This window comes from Nasonia vitripennis (assembly GCF_009193385.2).
Source record: "Nasonia vitripennis strain AsymCx chromosome 1 unlocalized genomic scaffold, Nvit_psr_1.1 chr1_random0005, whole genome shotgun sequence".
Taxonomy (NCBI): Eukaryota; Metazoa; Arthropoda; class Insecta; order Hymenoptera; family Pteromalidae; genus Nasonia; species Nasonia vitripennis.
In genome coordinates this window covers 4,037,473-4,054,588 of record NW_022279591.1, presented here as the reverse complement: position 1 = coordinate 4,054,588, position 17,116 = coordinate 4,037,473, and the positions used below count along the sequence as shown (strand labels likewise).

Sequence of the window (17,116 nt, the reverse complement as noted above, 5' to 3'; positions counted from 1 at the left end):
AGGTCCATAATTTTAAAGCCCAAAAATTTTAAGGTTAAAAATTTTAAGACCCAAAAATGTTAAGGCCTAAAAATTTTAAGGCCCAAAATTATATCCGCCTTATAGATGATGTCCAGGTGTCAGGGTAACTCTTAGATGTTAAGTTATTGAGAAAATATGTGATTGGCTTCACGACACACAGGTATATTAAGCACTTTAATATAATAGTAGATTATATCTTGTGCTTCAGTCAAATAACTTGTTACTTATGCATATTACTTATTACCTACATATCCCTATAATTATGCAAATTCTAACGTAATATAAAATTGAAGTTTGCTAGATATTAAGACAATAATAAAAAGCAAACGAAGAGGAAGCCAAGTGCCAAGGACTTGGCAGCAATTCGTTTCTTAATTCATTATTATATCTGGTTCTTTAGTGAAATTACTTATTACTTTTGCACTATTTTGATTACTTATATTCCTATAATTATGCAAATTCAAACGTACTATAAAATGTAAGTACTCTGCATATTCAGACAATAATAGTAAGCAAATCAGGGGGATGTTAAGTGCCAAGGTCTTAGCAGAGGTTTATTTAATAAATTTAATTTATATGAACTGTTGTCAGAATTACGAGACAAATCAAAGAATAATCACCACTTTTCTATATTAATAATAATACATAAATGCACCCAGGACCAATAAAAGTAGTGACCGTTTAACATATACACACAACATTAATATCTTACATACAACGTTGTCAAAAAAAGAGAAAAACGACACAACGTTAATAGTATATTACGTACCTAGACCGGGAAAATAAAGAATGTCCCAGATCGCATTCTATGTTCCCGGCCATGGTGCGTACGTGATTTTACATGTCCCAGTGGACGGAAAATGTCACTTCCCGGCCGCTGGCATGTAAAATATTTTTCTTAATGATTTACTGTAATATATATATATATATATATATATATATATATATATATATATATATATATAGCTCTTAAAATATTATCACGTGATGAAATTTAGTTAATAATAATTTTTTTTACAGATTATCGTGTGGTTGTACAGATATTTCAATTAAATTAAAAAATTTGATTTAAAAAACAGCAGATTAGTATTTTGCGGATGTCAATGGTAAATGTGTTTGGGATCCAAATCATCAACGACGCGACGATAAATTTGCATGTTACTTTATGTTATCAGTTCTACTATTGCAGGCAATATTTGTTTCTGAAAATCAAAGACACAAATGCACCATTTATGCCTTCTACCTTCGGAAATAAGTTATGAAAATGGATGTTCATAATGAATCTACAAACTCGTTTTTTATGCGATGCCAATAACATCAGTGATACTGGTTTTATGGCAATCGACCTGTGGGATAATCGTATTTTTCTAAAATTAATTACCTGTAAAATGTATAAACAAATGAATTTTAATTTGTAAAAGTGTTACGAACAACGACTGTTGTATAATGTACATGAAAAGAAGAAAATGTGAAATAAAATTTTAAATCAAAACTTAATCCATCGCTTTACTGGAGATTTTTACGGGTGATTCTGCTGTAACTTGCGCAAACCAGACTTAAAAAATGTTCTATGCTAAAATTGACATTTCTTAACTTCTAGGGGCTTGTCTTAACTGTAATCTTATCTCACCTCATCCCATCCAATCTAATCTAATCTAATCTATCTAATCTAATATCATATTAAGTGGCTAACGGTGTGCTGTGTGCCATGTACCTAAATAAATTATCCTAAGTCCTCAAAAGTGAGTATTGACGGTTGGGCTTGATAAAGTTTTAAAATTATAAATTTAAACTCTTTATCTTAAACAAGTTTTTTAAAGCCACTATTTTTAATTTAAGAAATCTAACGTTTCATCCTGTATTTCTTATTTTGACTCTTCAGTAAGACTTTGTTTATGTATCATAAAATTTCTTGAAAAACAACATTTTTGGTATATAGACTTTTTGATTTGCTATTTTTATGATTATAAATTGTTGAATTCTCTTGGAGTTTAATGCTTAAATTTTTTTTGAAACTACTCGTGAAAGTGCTATGTATGATTGGCTGTGGCTAAAAACTGGATTCTGTAAATATACTCCAACTTTATTAAAAGCTTGGTATTAAGATTTATTAATCATCATTGCGTATCCTAATCCTAGTGGAGTCGTAGTCGTCTTTTTATTTCGAATGGTATTTCTTCTTTAGAAAAAGTGTTCAGTTCGTTTTATTCGTTCAAGTAGTGTAGGTGTAAATTTAGGCTTTTTGAATTTCGCGCCGCTGCTCGCTCTCCGTTGCGACCGTGAGAGCGCGCGCGCATGCGTCGAGTTGCGCGTCGTCGGCCCCGCATGCGAGCGCGCAAAGGGCCCGCGCGCGCGGATTCCTGTTCGGACTGCCTAGCGCTTCGCACGTTTGGCTTCCTTACGCTTTTCGATTTTTTTTTCTTCTGACGGTGAACCAGTGACTTGTTCTTCTCAGAGCTATCACTGTTCACCTCGTTCTGCGCCGTGTTGGTAGTGTTTAGCGGAAAATTCGCGATCGCGTCGTTCGCGTGTGTGTATTTGTGCGAGTGAGTGAGTGTGCCTCGAGGCGATAGTCTTAAGGTTTGTTGGCGGAGGTGTCCACGTGTTGTACGTGACTCCTTCGGGGCGAGCGAACAGCGGCAACACCCCTTGTTGCCCTCGTGCCAAGCGTCTGGCTCCCTGAGACGTCGGGGCGCGCTTGGTGCACGGTTGCGGACCATCCTTTCGCTCCCCAGGCCCGGCTTCCAGACCTTCAGGACCAGGACGGAAGCAGCGGCGGACTACGACGAGGCCTGCTCAACGCCCTCTTCAGCGGCGGTTTTTGCGTTCGTCTTTGCGGTAAGAGAGCTCTCTCTGCGTGCGGAAAAGGTACCTCGCGTCTTTGCGTTTGCGTGCGTTCTTTCACTTGAGTTTTTTCTCTTTTAGAGTCACTGTTCTCTTTCTTTTATTTGTATAGTTTCCCTTTCCTTATTTTCAATAAAGCTTACACTTGCTGAGGCTTTTCCCTCTAAACCGTGAGGATTTTTACGCCAAAGCAAGTGATTTTTGTGTACCGCGAAATCGTGTGTATTAATTAAAAAGAACCCTTCACTCACTCAACCCTATCCTTTTGTTGAAACTTACTCTGAGTTCTTTCACTCGTTCTAAGATTAATATTCATGGTGCCCCGGGTGAGGAGTGAGTGATTGGTTTTTTCGTGCGTTTTTCTTTGTTCTATCGGGCATAATCGTGCGATAAACGTAGTGTATAAAATCTGTACACAAACGCGTTCACACTGTAATGACTTTTTCCAGTAGCATATTATATTTCTGTTGAAGTTCCAAGTATTGTTTTTCTCAGCCTCAGTGTGAACGTTTTGTATAGCGCCGCGCGCTCTTGTTTACATACTCGGCCGGTCGAGCGCTCTCGGAAGCGAGGCCTTGCGCCGCGCGCGTGTGTTGACGTTTGCGGATTAGGGAGCGGCGACTTCTTAGACACACTGCGGTCGTGTCCGCGGATTAGCGGCGTGCGTGCATGACACTTATTTTCTTTAAGTTCGCGTTACGTATAGAGAGACTTTGCGAGCATCATGGCTCCTATTGCGCTGAAGAAGCTGACTGCGTTACAGACGGCTCGAGAAGCCGAAATTGAGAGCATTCGTACACGCCTGCTTGCTAAGCAGCGTGACTCGCTTAATAAAAGCATGGTCCAGGCGCGACTTGTTGCTGTTAAGCAGATTTAGGTGGAGACAAGGAAGACGCATTCTGAAATTGTCGTTAGGGACGATGCAGACACAGATATATTGCACGCGTATATTGCAGATCAATGGTTCGATCGCATTCAGGGTGTTTACGAATCGGCTCTTGACGAGATCCTAACACTGCTTGCTTTATTCGACAAGCCTGATACTGATGATAGCGCTAGTATGGGGGAGTCGGACTCAGATCCTGAGGTTGTCAAGCTCCCGAAAATTAGTTTACCTACGTTCTCAGGTAAAGACGAGGACTGGGCTAGTTTTATCGATCTTTTCACTTCTCTCGTGCATAGTCGTTCTGGCATTTCTGACGTCAGGAAACTGCAGTATCTCAAGTTATGCTTGACTGGTGTGGCTGCAGAGCTGATCAAGGACGTGATGACAACCAATGCGAATTATGCGAGCACTTGGCAGACGCTTAAGGATCGTTATAGTAATCCTAGGTTGATGATCAATAAACTCTTGACTTCGTTTTTAGAAATTCCGCAGATGAAGAAGGAATCGGCTGCTGAAATGCGTGCATTCGCTGATGAGGCCAAGCGGATCGTTCGAGCTTTGACAAATTTGAAACTTCCAGTTGATCATTGGGATATTTGGTTTGTTTTCTTGTTGTCCGATCGCCTGGATCCGGAGTCTCGGAAGCTGTGGGAGGCTGAGCTGAGTGAGAAGGACCAGGAGTACGTGCCGGAGGCGGACGAGCCGGAGAGTGATATCAACAGCGCTCTTCCTAAGTTTTCAGATTTGCTTAAGTTCCTTCAAAGAAGAGCTCAAGCTCTTAAGATGTACCCTTCGGAGCACAAGGCGGAGAAGAGACCAGCTTCTACGCCAACATCAGGACCTCAGCCTCGGAAGGTTTTCCACGCTAGATCCTCTCGTTTGTCTGGAAATTCTAATTGCGCCCTTTGTAACGGCACGCATCCTCTCTCGAAATGCTTCAAGCTGAAAGACAAGAATCCACACGAGCGGTTGGCAACGGTCAAGCAGTTGCAGCGTTGCTTTAATTGCCTCGGATCTCACAGAGCCAACGCTTGTAATTCTTCGGGACGTTGTTCTACTTGTCAGAGTAAACATCACACCCTCTTGCATCTTAAATTCCAGGGAAACTCGCAAGCTGGGCACCAGAACACCGATAATTCTCAGGCGGGCGGCTCTGGCTCGAAATCTGTCATGAGTTTGCATGCAGCGGGCGTCACGTTTCCGAAGCGGAGAATCGTTCTGGCTACAGCAAAGGTGCAGATTATAGGTCCAAGAGGAGACAGCACCTTTGTACGAGCACTCTTGGATCAAGGGTCGGAGGCTTCGTTCGTTTCGGAGTCGATTGTCCAGCTGTTAGAGCTCCGAAAGGAGCATACTTGCGTACCATTGACAGGGCTTGGCGCTAGTGCAGCGGGCACTGCGCGCTCGAGAACTCAGCTCGTTCTAAAATCCAGGGTCGACACAAGCTTCCAGATTACGACAGAGGCGCTCAATCTTCCTCGTCTAACGTCACAGCTCCCAGTCGACAGCATTGAAGATCTCGATCTTAAGCAGTTTGCAGGGCTCACTCTCGCAGATCCGGAGTTTTTCCTATCGAATAAGGTCGATGTGATTCTCGGTGCTGACGTCTACGGGCAGTTGCTCCGATCGGGATTGAGACGCTTTCCTTCATCGCAGCTTGTCGCTCAGGATACGACCTTTGGTTGAATAATGTCCGGAGTTTTACAGGCGAAGGATTCACGGCGGGCGGAGTCGCATACTTCCACACCGTTGCAGGTATTGCATTGCGCTTCAATGCAGGAGCTGGACCAAATGCTGCAGAGGTTCTGGGCTTTCGACGAGCTTCCTTCGTCGTTTTCTAAGTTGAAACCGGAGGACGAAGCCTGCGAGAAACTATTCAAGGAGACTCACACCAGGGATTCGCAGGGGCGGTACGAGGTTCGTCTCCCGTTGAAATCTCAGTTACCTTCGGTTGCAGGTGAGACAAGGCAAAAATGGCTCTTGGATCACTCCAGTCGTTGCATCGTCGCTTTACTCGAGATCCCAAGGTCGCTCATGCGTATCGAGAATTTCTGAAGGAGTACGAGGACCTAGGGCACATGGTTCGAGTTCCAGAGTCGGAGATTCGGCGTGAAGGTGCGTGGCACTTGCCGCATCACCCAGTAGTGCTGTATTTATTGTTGAAAATGAAGATTAGGGTCGTTTTTGACGCCTCTCGACGCACTCGGGATGGTTGGTTTCTTAACCATTTCTTGTTTACAGGTGCTCCTCTTCAAAGTGACCTCGCGTTGATTTTGCTTAATTGGCGTCGATATTTATTTGTGTTTACAGCTGATATAGTTAAGATGTTTAGGCAGATTAAAGTGCAGCGCGAGGATCAAGACTTTCAGAGGATCGTTTGGGCTCCTACGGCTGATTCACCTCCTCTCGATTATCGCTTAACGACAGTCACTTATGGGACGGCTTGTGCTCCGTTTTTAGCTATTCGCGCGCTGCAACAATTAGTAGAAGACGAGGGCGCTCGATTTCCTCTCGGTGCTGAATGCCTCAAATCCGAGACATATGTGGACAATACTTTCGCTGGATCGGACGAGCTTTCCACTGCGGTGCAGAAAAGGGTCGAGCTTACTAAGCTCTTAGGCTCGGCAGGTATTTATCTTGACAAATGGGCTGATAACCATCCAGAGCTGCTTCCTCCACAGACAGGACAGGGCCCGGCAAAGGAGATCGATATGGATGAATCAGTCAAAACACTCGGCATTCACTGGAATCCTGCTCAGGACAAGTTTTGTTTCTCCGTTTCAGATATCACCGAGCTGTCGAAAGCTTCGACTAAGCGCTCCATTCTCTCCAATATAGCTCGTTTGTTTGATCCACTCGGGTGGCTTTCGCCAGTTACAGTAACTGCGAAAGTCTTGATGCAAGACTTGTGGATCCAGAAGTGCGACTGGGACACGCCTTTGCCAGAGGATTTTCGCGAGCGATGGTATGCTTATTGCAAATCGTTGTCTGAGCTGCCATCCTTGTCAATCGATAGGTGGTTAGGCGTCACTTCCACTCGTTCGTACCAGCTACACAGTTTCTCGGACGCTTCTTCTCGAGCTTATGCTGCTGCTGTATATCTGCGAGTCGACAAGGGAGACGACACATTCAGTGTGTCTCTTCTAGCTGCCAAGACGAAGCTTTCTCCGGTAAAGACGGTCAGTATTCCTAACTTAGAGCTCTGCGGGGCTGCGCTTCTCGTTAAGCTCCTTTGCCACGTTAGGAAACTCGATTTTCTCAGTGCGACTCCGGTTTTTGCTTGGTCTGACAGTCAGATTGTACATGGCTTCGAAAGCATCCTTGTCATTGGAAGACCTTCGTTGCAAATAGGGTGTCGTACATTCAAACCGAGTTGCCGTCTGCAACATGGGCGCACGTACCTACTAAGGAGAATCCAGCGGATTTGGCGACTCGAGGTTCTGGACCAGCGGAGCTAGCAGGGACTACTCTGTGGTTGCAGGGACCTAGCTGACTTTCACAAGCTCCGAACGAGTGGCCACAGCCAGCAGAGACTCGGCGAGCGCTCCATACGAAGAAGGTGCCGTCGGAACCGGAGCTGTTGACCAGATTTTCTTCGTTGTCCCGCTTAATTCGGGTCGTTGCGTTTGCTAGACGTCCTATTCTTAATCATCGTAGGCAAAAAGAGGCCCAAGAACCGTTTCCTGAATTTCTCACGCTGTCGGAGTTGGCAGAAGCTCGCAGGATTGTTATTCGTTTATCGCAGGCGAGCAGTTTTGCAGTCGAGATCGAAGCGTTGAAGGCTGGAGGGAGATTGCCGAAAGGCAATCGGCTCAGTAAATTAAATCCTTTTATTGGCAAGGACAATATTTTGAGAGTAGGAGGTCGACTGTCTCACTCCAGCCTGTCCTTCGATCGCAAGCATCCACCGATTTTGTCGCAGGATTCAGCTCTCAGTCGCTTGTTCGTGTATTCTGCTCATCGACTTTGCTTGCATGGTGGACCTACTTTGACTTCTAGCGTTCTGATGCAGCAAGTCTGGATTGTGGGCAGGAAGTAGTTAGTCAAGTCCATGCCCTACTGAAAATAATCGCGTGAGAAATCGCGCGAGTTCTCGCTTGAATAATCGCGCGAGTTCTCGCGCGATTACTCGCGATAGTTTATCAATTTTTAAACTACATGAATACTCGCGCGATTACTCGCGCGATATACGAATTTTTAATTTTGTTTATATTTATATTTTTATATTTGTGTTCTGGATAGGAAACAATATTACAATTCAAATGATTTATTACTATGCATATATACATATATACTATTTTTTTATTTATCTTTATATAATGCTGAGTACAAAATTATATTTACAATATTGTAATTTACATATATATACATATATACACAGAAATATTTATTAAGTAACACATAATGATCGTTATTAATAAAATAGTTGATTCGGCACTGCAATTATGTACATTTTAGTTTCTATTTCAATAAATACACAGGTTGCTGATATTTTGGTTGTATTAATACATAATTCGTTTGAAAATTCTAACACTTCTTGTACAAATGATGAATACTTATTAGGCTTTGTCTTAATTAGCTGACAAATAGTCAATTCTTGATTACTTTTATCGTTGATTAGGAAATATTTTATTTCTACGTATTCCCCAGTGTCAAGTTGTGCAAAGTAATTGCATGATCGAGCATTTTTTTTTTTTTTGAAGTCATAAAGAAACATCCTTTATAAATAATTTTGTGAAAAACTCGTGCATCTTTTGATATACCAAATTTCTTAAGTGTGTCGTTATTGGCACTTTTTCCTTTACCTAAATAATTAATGCTAGATATTTTATATATATTCTTTCCCAATGGAGTTTTAACGTTTTCACAATATTGTACAACACTTTCATGACAAGTAGGATAAATACTGTTAGACAACATTTGTATTGCTCTTTGAATTTTGTCATATCTTGCTATTTGTAAGATAACACCCTTAGCACAATGAATGGCCTGCAGCAATTTACAATTTGCTGATTCAAAAGGATATGTCGAATGTGAATACAATGGCCCCCAATTGTACACACTCGTAGGCAAATGAAGTAACTGGTGTACATTATATGTTAATGAAGTTAAAGAGTACAGATCTTCGGCTTTCGATACAAATTCATGTAGCATTTCATTCGCTCGATTCAATTCAGTATACGTAATATTTGTTCCTAAGCATATGTGTAAAGCATCTACTAAAAGAGCCCAGTGTTTTAAAATCCTTGCATTATCCAAAACTGCACTTAAAACAGGAATACTATAGTACAAAAGCCAGTTTTCATATTCTCGAGCTTTCCAGTATTTTCTATTTTTTAGAGATCTTGTTAATCGACCTATTTGGTGAGGAGCACGGATTGCTTCAAGTAACTGATTAATATACTGGATATCGGCTTTTCTTAAATGTCTCAATATATATGTAGTAAATTGTTTTGCAACACCTGCTACATAGCAGTGCATGTAGTCAGGCGTAAAACCTTCTATAATATCAAACTTCTTCAAATTTAAAAGAGGAGAAGCAGTTACGATTCCAAAAACACGTTTACCTGTTTCAACTGCCTCTGCTGCATGTTTGATTGTAGTATCATGATCTCTATTTTTTGGTAATGGAATCCGAAAAGGATATAGCATGCTTCCTTGAAAATATTGCCCTTTATGTACACCAATCACAACCATATCTTGCATTAAATTGACTTGATCCATTCATTGGTGCTCTAGCTACAGTATCCACAGAAGCAACCAATGCAAAAATTTTCAGGTTACGTCGTTCATTTTTTATCATACAGGGTATACCCACACCCACTGTTGATAAATCATTTATCATATTTACGAATGCATCCAAGAAAACGCTCATTATTGGTTTATCTTTGCCAAACCATAGTCCAGCAGTGATCGCACTTTTCATTCTGCTCTGTATAGGAATCTCATTAAGAATCAAATATATAGGCCATATAGAATAAGTAGACGATTCGAAAACTGGTGCTCCGTCTGTGTTAAATATTACTGTAGCATACGAGTGGCGATCAGAATCTTTCAAACTTTGAACAAATTTTCTATACAGCACACCATCGTATATATCTTTTATATGATTTTTTTCATGCTCTCTTTCTTTTACAACATAATCATAATAATTTTTATTAGTTTCTATATAATCCTGTATTGCATTTGACGGATCAAATATAGCAAAATAACACTGACTTGATGGATTTGACATATTTACAGGTTTGTCACAATTTACTACATAATTAAAATCTTGAAATGTTCCAATATAATTTGTACATGCAGGACATACCCCATGTAGTGTAATAATGTCATCATCAAACAATTTGTCAATTTTATATCGAGTTTCAGGTACTACAGCGCTGCCACATACTAGATTAATTAGTTTAAACAAATTAGAAATACCTGTCATTGATAAGGTGTTTGCTATTGAAAATTTCAATAACATCAGTAATAATTCAGCTTGGCTTTTTTGCACATTCAACGACAACACATTGAAGAATTCCTCATTATTTATAAGTTCTCGTATACTATTTGATGTTGACTTTGTACATGAAGGTAGTTGTAGTTCTTCATCATCACTTAATAAGTCACTCCAGGCAAAACTAGAATTATTCTGTAAATAAAAATTAATTAAATGAGACTATTAACATGTTTACTTAAAAATAAAAACAAATTCAAAAATAGAAATATCAATTATTCAGAACTTACATTAATCAGTAATTGTTGCTCCGATGTGATAGGATTTTGATTAGCCGATACAGACTCGTCTAATGCTAATGATATTACATCATTGTCCGTTTCATCCAATAAAACATGAGGATTACTTTGGTCACTTATATTCCTACTACTGCAAGACAGCAATTCGTTGTTTTGTAACTACAAAATCAATTACAAAATTAATGATATTAAAAAATTTATTGATACGTGTAGATTAATAATTATAAAACTATCTAACATACCTTCTCTCTTTTCAAAATTTTTTTAAGTTCACTTAAAGCATATTTACTAAGTGGTACGTCTTTATCAAACAAATACTGTTTTCTTTTAGTTGCGGACATTCTTAATAAATTTTTTATCAGAATACTTTATTTATTACTATTGTACTACATTTACAATACAACTTTTATACAACTTATTAAACAATATTATTCTAATAAGTTTTTATTTATAATAAGTTTTTTATTTGTACACTTTCATAGGTTATCCATAGAAATATGTATACAACTATTATACGTGTGTATGTATATATGTAGTCTTATATATATATATATATATATATATATATATATATATATATATATATATATCTTCCTATATTATATAGTCATTTTGGCAAGACTCCCCCCCACCACCCCCCACTACCCCCCCCCCCCCCACCAAAACACGTAAAATTCTTTCATTTTTCTGTTATTTTCGAAAATCTCATTTTTTACCTTGTGCATTCTTGGCTTTTAAATAATAAATACACACATGCTTATCGCCTCGAAATTCTGTGTTTGAAGGTTGCCATTATTAAATATTATATTTGTGTAGTTATGCAATGAGAAATATGATAGGAATTACGATGGTTACAAGTGTATTGCATTTTACATGACATCTCATTAAAGTAGTACCTTCGTTAATTAAATACCTTTGAGATATCAATGAAATTTAATATATTGATTTCCATTGGTCCAAAAATCACTCAAAAATAAATTTTGTAAGGCCTGATGGGCACATGAAAAACAGCTATAAGCATTTTAATGTTTACTCATTTAAGGGGACAAACCACTTTTAAGGAGGTTGTAGCATTAGGGCAAAAAGTTAGGAAAGTTATTAAAAATGTATATTATTGTTCTTAAAGTTACAAAGAATATTATAGTATTTTTTTAAATATCGGTCGCCGATAAAATTTCAGAGAAAATAGTCGTTCAATATTGCGTATTTAACACGGGCTCATATGGCACTAGCATGATTCCGAGCAGTAATATTAAGATTACTTTTTACAAAAAGTTAAGATCAGATTGAAAAACGAGGACATAAATGTTCTCGTTATGTACTTTTAGATTATCCAAAGAAAAGTCTACGAAGCTGAATGTTTTAAAAAGATATTCACTGGGAAAGGCAAAAGTGTACACTATTCTAACCTCAAATCGTGACTTCCTAGTCATATGAGCAATTTATTAGTATAAAAAAGTTCTTTGAATGACGACCAAAACTATGACAACTGTTTTCTTTTATCGAAAAATTAATCAATAAGCTCAATAAACATTGTTTACTCACTACTGATAACATTTTTATAATATATTTTTTGCATTCATTCGTTTGACTTGGGAATACCACTAGAACCTCCTTAAATCATGATAAATTAAATTCGAATAAAATATTATTTAAATAAATTAAAATGAAAAGATATTTTGTACACTAATATAAGGTGTTATTACTTTCACTTTCACCGGATTTAATCTCCCTTTGCGTCTATCGTACCATAGTGACATTTCATATACTGTTTTAAATATTTAGGCACTGTCCACGCGATACCATGGCACCATATAGTATTAGAAAGAATTTATTAAAAACAAAAAAGTCACATTTAACCTCAAAATTTCTTCATTCATTTATGTATTAGTAAATATTATTATTAGTGTAACAACATGTTTAGATGACTTTTATATTTTTTAATTATTGTTTGTTTATAGCAAAACACATCACAAAGCAAAAAAATTAATAATGAAAAGCCAAAAACGTTTTGAAGAGAATAGATAACTATTTCGAAGTACCACCATTTCGTGATCTTGAAGAAAATAATGTGACAGCAAATTCTGGTACTTTCTCAGTAATGAAAAGTGCAGTAGTAGTTTTAGAAAAATTGGCATCCGAAAATAATATGATAACCGATCAGCCATCCTCCCCAGAATCACCATCGCTACTTGCAACTCGAAAGAGAAAAATGTCAAAACCAGGCGATGTGAATTCAAAGCCACCACAGGCATCTGGTTCTTATGTCAAAGTACCACAATCCAAAAAACCAACTATATCACCGTCATCATCTGAATCAGAAACAGAATCATATGATTCACTGCGTCTCGACTTGTTTTATAAATACAAGCAACCTCAAGAATCTTCAAATAATCCAGATGGTCAGTTATCACCAATTCAAAGCTTTTCACCTGAATCTCAAAAAAGTACACCACGAAGGAATACACCATCTCCAAACTTATCTGAAAATATATCACCTGAACACACACCACCACCTGGTCGACCTTTGTTTACGCCATCTCCTTCACGAAGTCAGGTGATACAACCACAAGATGCACCAGGTGAACGACAGCCACCAGTGCGAAATGAGGTTAGGGATTCCCGAGATGCACCAGGTGATGTACCACAGCCACCAATACGAAATGAAATTGATGGAGAACCCCAAGACGCAGCAGATCAAGAACAGCTACCGATTCAAAATGAAGATATAATAGAAGTTCAAGATCCAGTAAATAGAGAGCAGCCTCAAAATGGACACCAGTCGCCACCTCAGAATGAACCAAGTATGTAAATGTAATTTAATATATTTTAAATTTATTATAATTGATATATTCAATTCATTACTCATGTAATTTGTATGTTTTCGTAGGGCCAAGACGTATCAAGTATTATAAAATGACAGAATATGTCAAAAATTGCGTGGAATACTACGCTAAGAGAGGAGAACCTGGTAATCGAGAAATGCGGAGGCGATATAATATAGCATTTGGAAATGAGGTAAATTTTAATATTATATAATTATATAATAACAATTATTTATGCAATTTATTAATTAAATTTATATATTTTATAGCTGTACCTTGGAGAGGATATATCTGTTAATTTACTGCAGTGGGAACTTTTGCAAAGGCATAAGCCACAAGTATTCCTGATAGAATTGGCTGTGCTTATTTGGGGAGAAAGGAATTTATGTAACAGAGCATTGGACTTGACCCGAGGGGTGGAGAATATTCCTAACAGGTCACCAGTGAAGTTAATTGAAAAAGATATATTACGATTGCTAATAAGTATGCAGTAATTCATTTTCTTTGCAGGTTAAATAATTGATCAATTAATTTATCTTAAAAAATAGTCCATGAAATTATAATTAAATTAAATTAAATAATTATAATCAAATTAAGTTAAATAATTATAATTAAATTAAGTTAAATAATTTCATCGCCTATTTTTTAACAGAAAATTATCGATCAATTATTTAATCTCCTCTATTCATAATTTTAAATATCAATAACCATTACAAATAATGTTTTTTCTAGGCCTCTACAATGACTTTCTTAATAACCACAAGTATCCAAGTGACGAGAAAGCATCTTATTTGCTACGGGCAACTCATGTTTTGAGACATAAAATAAGAGATCTGCGTGCTGCAGAGAAAAATAAATTTCAGCTACCAAATGTCAACGCTCAAAGACGTTTAAGATATAACGTCAGAGATTAATCTTATTTAACAGATTTTCTTTTTTAAAATGTCATCTGTATTCAGTTAAGTTTCTTATTTTATAGGAGCTATTTAAATCAAAGTATATTATTTTGTTTCAAGATCAACTAGTCGAAGAAACGCTAGTCCTAGTAGAGATCACTACTAAAAATCAAAAATATAACATGAGTTCAGTCACATTTCTTACTTTCTAGTAGTGATTTCAATTAAAATATAAACTTTTTGTTTCGAGGTTCACTAGTCGAAGAACCCTAGTCAAAAATTGACGTTTTGTAAGTTTAGGATTACAAAAATGAAAAAATCACAATACTTTGATAGGCAGTTGGAGAACTGATTAAAATGATTAAAAATTATTTGAGCAGAGGCATTATTGTTAACCTAAATGGATTTTAGCAATTTTATCATTTTAATCGTTTCTTGTCCTTACCTGTTATCAAAGTATAATCATTAAAAGAATTTGTGATAAAATATTATCTTTACGTTTCCTTTACGTTCTTTATTTATGAATCATAAATTAAAAAAAATCAGTTCCTTATTAATTTAATGATAATTACAATAAAAAGGTTTTGTTCTACCTAAAATTCGAATATAACAATGAAATGTTAATTAGTGTTACATGTAAAATTAATAAAGTTACATTTTATATTACAACCAGAACATGATTTATTCTTAATGTCCCTCTGTTTCAGTACAATTTAATTAAATGCATTTTTCAATGTAAATAAAAAAAAAATTGTATATTTGTATATTGCGCGAGTATTCGCATCGTTCAAAAATCGATAAACTGTCGCGAGTTCTCGCGCGATTATTCAAGCGAGAACTCGCGCGATTACTCACGCGATAATTTTCAGTAGGGCATGATTCACAAGTGTGTGACGTGTCAGCGGGTCAAAGCTCAATCAGCACAACAGTTAATGAGAGATCTCCCCGCCGATCGAGTGCATGCTAGTAGGCCGTTTTCGATTTCAGGTTTAGACTACGCTGGTCCCATTCAGGTTCGCACAACTAAGGGTCGTGGACACAAGGCGTATAAGGGGTACATCGTTGTCTTTGTTTGCTTTTCCACCCGAGCGATTCATTTGGAGCTGGTGAGCGATCTGACGACAGCCACTTTTATCAGTGCATATCGTCGATTCGTTGGTAGGCGAGGGGTGTGCCAGAAGCTCTACAGCGATAACGCCACCAACTTCCATGGAGCAGACAACGAGCTGAAGGCGATGTTCCAGCGGGCGTCGGATTTTTATCAAAAGGTTGCCTCGGTTCTAGCAAATGACGGAACGGAGTGGGTGTTCATTCCTCCTAGCGCTCCACATTACGGAGGTTTGTGGGAAGCTGGTGTGAAGTCCGTAAAGCACCACTTGAAGCGGGTCGTAGGGGAGCACACTCTCACGTTCGAGGAGCTTTCGACAGTTCTCGTTGAGATAGAAGCGTGCCTTAACTCTCGTCCATTAGGGGCTTTGACTTCGGACATTGATGACCTCCATGCGTTGACACCCTTTCACTTTTTGACAGGAAGTTTCTCAGCGATGATTCCTGCTGATGATTCGCCAGACGTGCCTCTGAATCGTTTGAGTCGTTTTCAGTTGCTCCAGCGGATACGTAACCAGTTCTGGAATCGTTGGTCGTCGGAATACCTCCTCCATTTGCAGCAGCGAGAAAAGTGGCGGAATCCAACAGAGAATTTTTGTGTAGGTAAGCTCGTTCTTATCAAGGATGATCGTTATCCTCCATCCAAATGGCCGTTAGGACGAATCGTTGAGGTCCATCCAGATACAGATGATCTCGTCCGTGTGGTTACAGTGAAGACTGCTACCACTTCTCTTCGTCGTCACGTTGCTCGTCTTTGTCCGTTGCACATCGAGGAAGGGGCTAAGAAGACTTGAGTAGGTTCCAGGTGGTTGGTTCGTCTGTTAGACGAAGGCGGGCGGGATGTTCAGTTCGTTTTATTCGTTCAAGTAGTGTAGGTGTAAATTTAGGCTTTTTGAATTTCGCGCCGCTGCTCGCTCTCCGTTGCGACGTTGAGAGCGCGCGAAGGGCCCGCGCGCGCGGATTCCTGTTCGGACTGCCTAGCGCTTCGCACGTTTGGCTTTCTTACGCTTTTCGATTTTTTTTTCTTCTGACGGTGAACCAGTGACTTGTTCTTCTCAGAGCTATCACTGTTCACCTCGTCCTGCGCCGTGTTGGTAGTGTTTAGCGGAAAATTCGCGATCGCGTCGTTCGCGTGTGTGTATTTGTGCGAGTGTGTGAGTGTGCCTCGAGGCGATAGTCTTAAGGTTTGTTGGCGAAGGTGTCCACGTGTTGTACGTGACTCCTTCGGGGCGAGCGAACAGCGGCAACACCCCTTGTTGCCCTCGTGCCAAGCGTCTGGCTCCCCGAGACGTCGGGGCGCGCTTGGTGCACGGTTGCGGACCATCCTTTCGCTCCCCAGGCCCGGCTTCCAGACCTCCAGGACCAGGACGGAAGCAGCGGCGGACTACGACGAGGCCTGCTCAACGCCCTCTTCAGCGGCGGTTTTTGCGTTCGTCTTTGCGGTAAGAGAGCTCTCTCTGCGTGCGGAAAAGGTACCTCGCGTCTTTGCGTTTGCGTGCGTTCTTTCACTTGAGTTTTTTCTCTTTTAGAGTCACTGTTCTCTTTCTTTTATTTGTATAGTTTCCCTTTCCTTATTTTCAATAAAGCTTACACTTGCTGAGGCTTTTCCCTCTAAACCGTGAGGGTTTTTATGCCAAAGCAAGTGCTTTTTGTGTACCGCGAAATCGTGTGTGTTAATTAAAAAGAACCCTTCACTCACTCAACCCTTTCCTTTTGTTGGAACTCACTCTGAGTTCTTTCACTCGTTTTAAGATTAATATTCAAAAAGTTTGATTGAAACATTGGAGAAACGCGTG

At 39.0% G+C, this 17,116-nt stretch overlaps 5 protein-coding genes across 6 annotated transcripts in view; 4 read left to right on the top strand and 1 right to left on the bottom strand.

The window, feature by feature from the left end:
- The window catches only part of LOC100114333 (importin subunit beta-1), a 192,297-nt gene extending 190,779 nt beyond the window's left edge, over nt 1–1,518 (top strand). The window contains exon 7 of one of the 2 annotated variants that reach the window (XM_003425289.5): nt 1,042–1,518. In XM_003425289.5, the coding sequence (XP_003425337.1) occupies nt 1,042 (1 nt within the window). In that variant the 3' untranslated portion in view covers nt 1,043–1,518. The remainder of the gene's footprint in view (nt 1–1,041) is intronic. The other variant, XM_032601307.1, reaches the window with a different exon arrangement.
- A 2,071-nt stretch (nt 1,519–3,589) lies between these two features.
- Nucleotides 3,590–5,437, top strand: LOC116415918. The gene is made up of 2 exons (XM_031921564.1): nt 3,590–3,659; nt 3,822–5,437. Exons 1-2 carry the CDS (start codon nt 3,590–3,592, stop codon nt 5,435–5,437), a joined length of 1,686 nt encoding a protein of 561 aa, XP_031777424.1.
- Nucleotides 5,438–8,442: 3,005 nt separating this feature from the next.
- On the bottom strand, nt 8,443–10,972 carry LOC116415917. The gene is made up of 3 exons (XM_031921559.2): nt 10,735–10,972; nt 10,484–10,651; nt 8,443–10,388 (listed from the first exon to the last, which is right to left on the bottom strand). Exons 1-3 carry the CDS (start codon nt 10,831–10,833, stop codon nt 9,426–9,428), a joined length of 1,230 nt encoding a protein of 409 aa, XP_031777419.1. The 5' UTR covers nt 10,834–10,972; the 3' UTR covers nt 8,443–9,425.
- Nucleotides 10,973–12,200: 1,228 nt separating this feature from the next.
- Nucleotides 12,201–14,664, top strand: LOC116415739 (pollen-specific leucine-rich repeat extensin-like protein 1). The gene is made up of 4 exons (XM_031920826.1): nt 12,201–13,296; nt 13,383–13,510; nt 13,587–13,800; nt 14,050–14,664. The coding sequence occupies exons 1-4, from the start codon at nt 12,594–12,596 to the stop codon at nt 14,229–14,231; spliced, it is 1,227 nt and encodes a 408-aa protein (XP_031776686.1). The 5' UTR covers nt 12,201–12,593; the 3' UTR covers nt 14,232–14,664.
- A 424-nt stretch (nt 14,665–15,088) lies between these two features.
- Nucleotides 15,089–16,114, top strand: LOC116415912. Its single transcript, XM_031921552.1, has one exon. It carries the CDS (start codon nt 15,089–15,091, stop codon nt 16,112–16,114), a length of 1,026 nt encoding a protein of 341 aa, XP_031777412.1.
- The last annotated feature ends 1,002 nt before the right edge of the window (nt 16,115–17,116 follow it).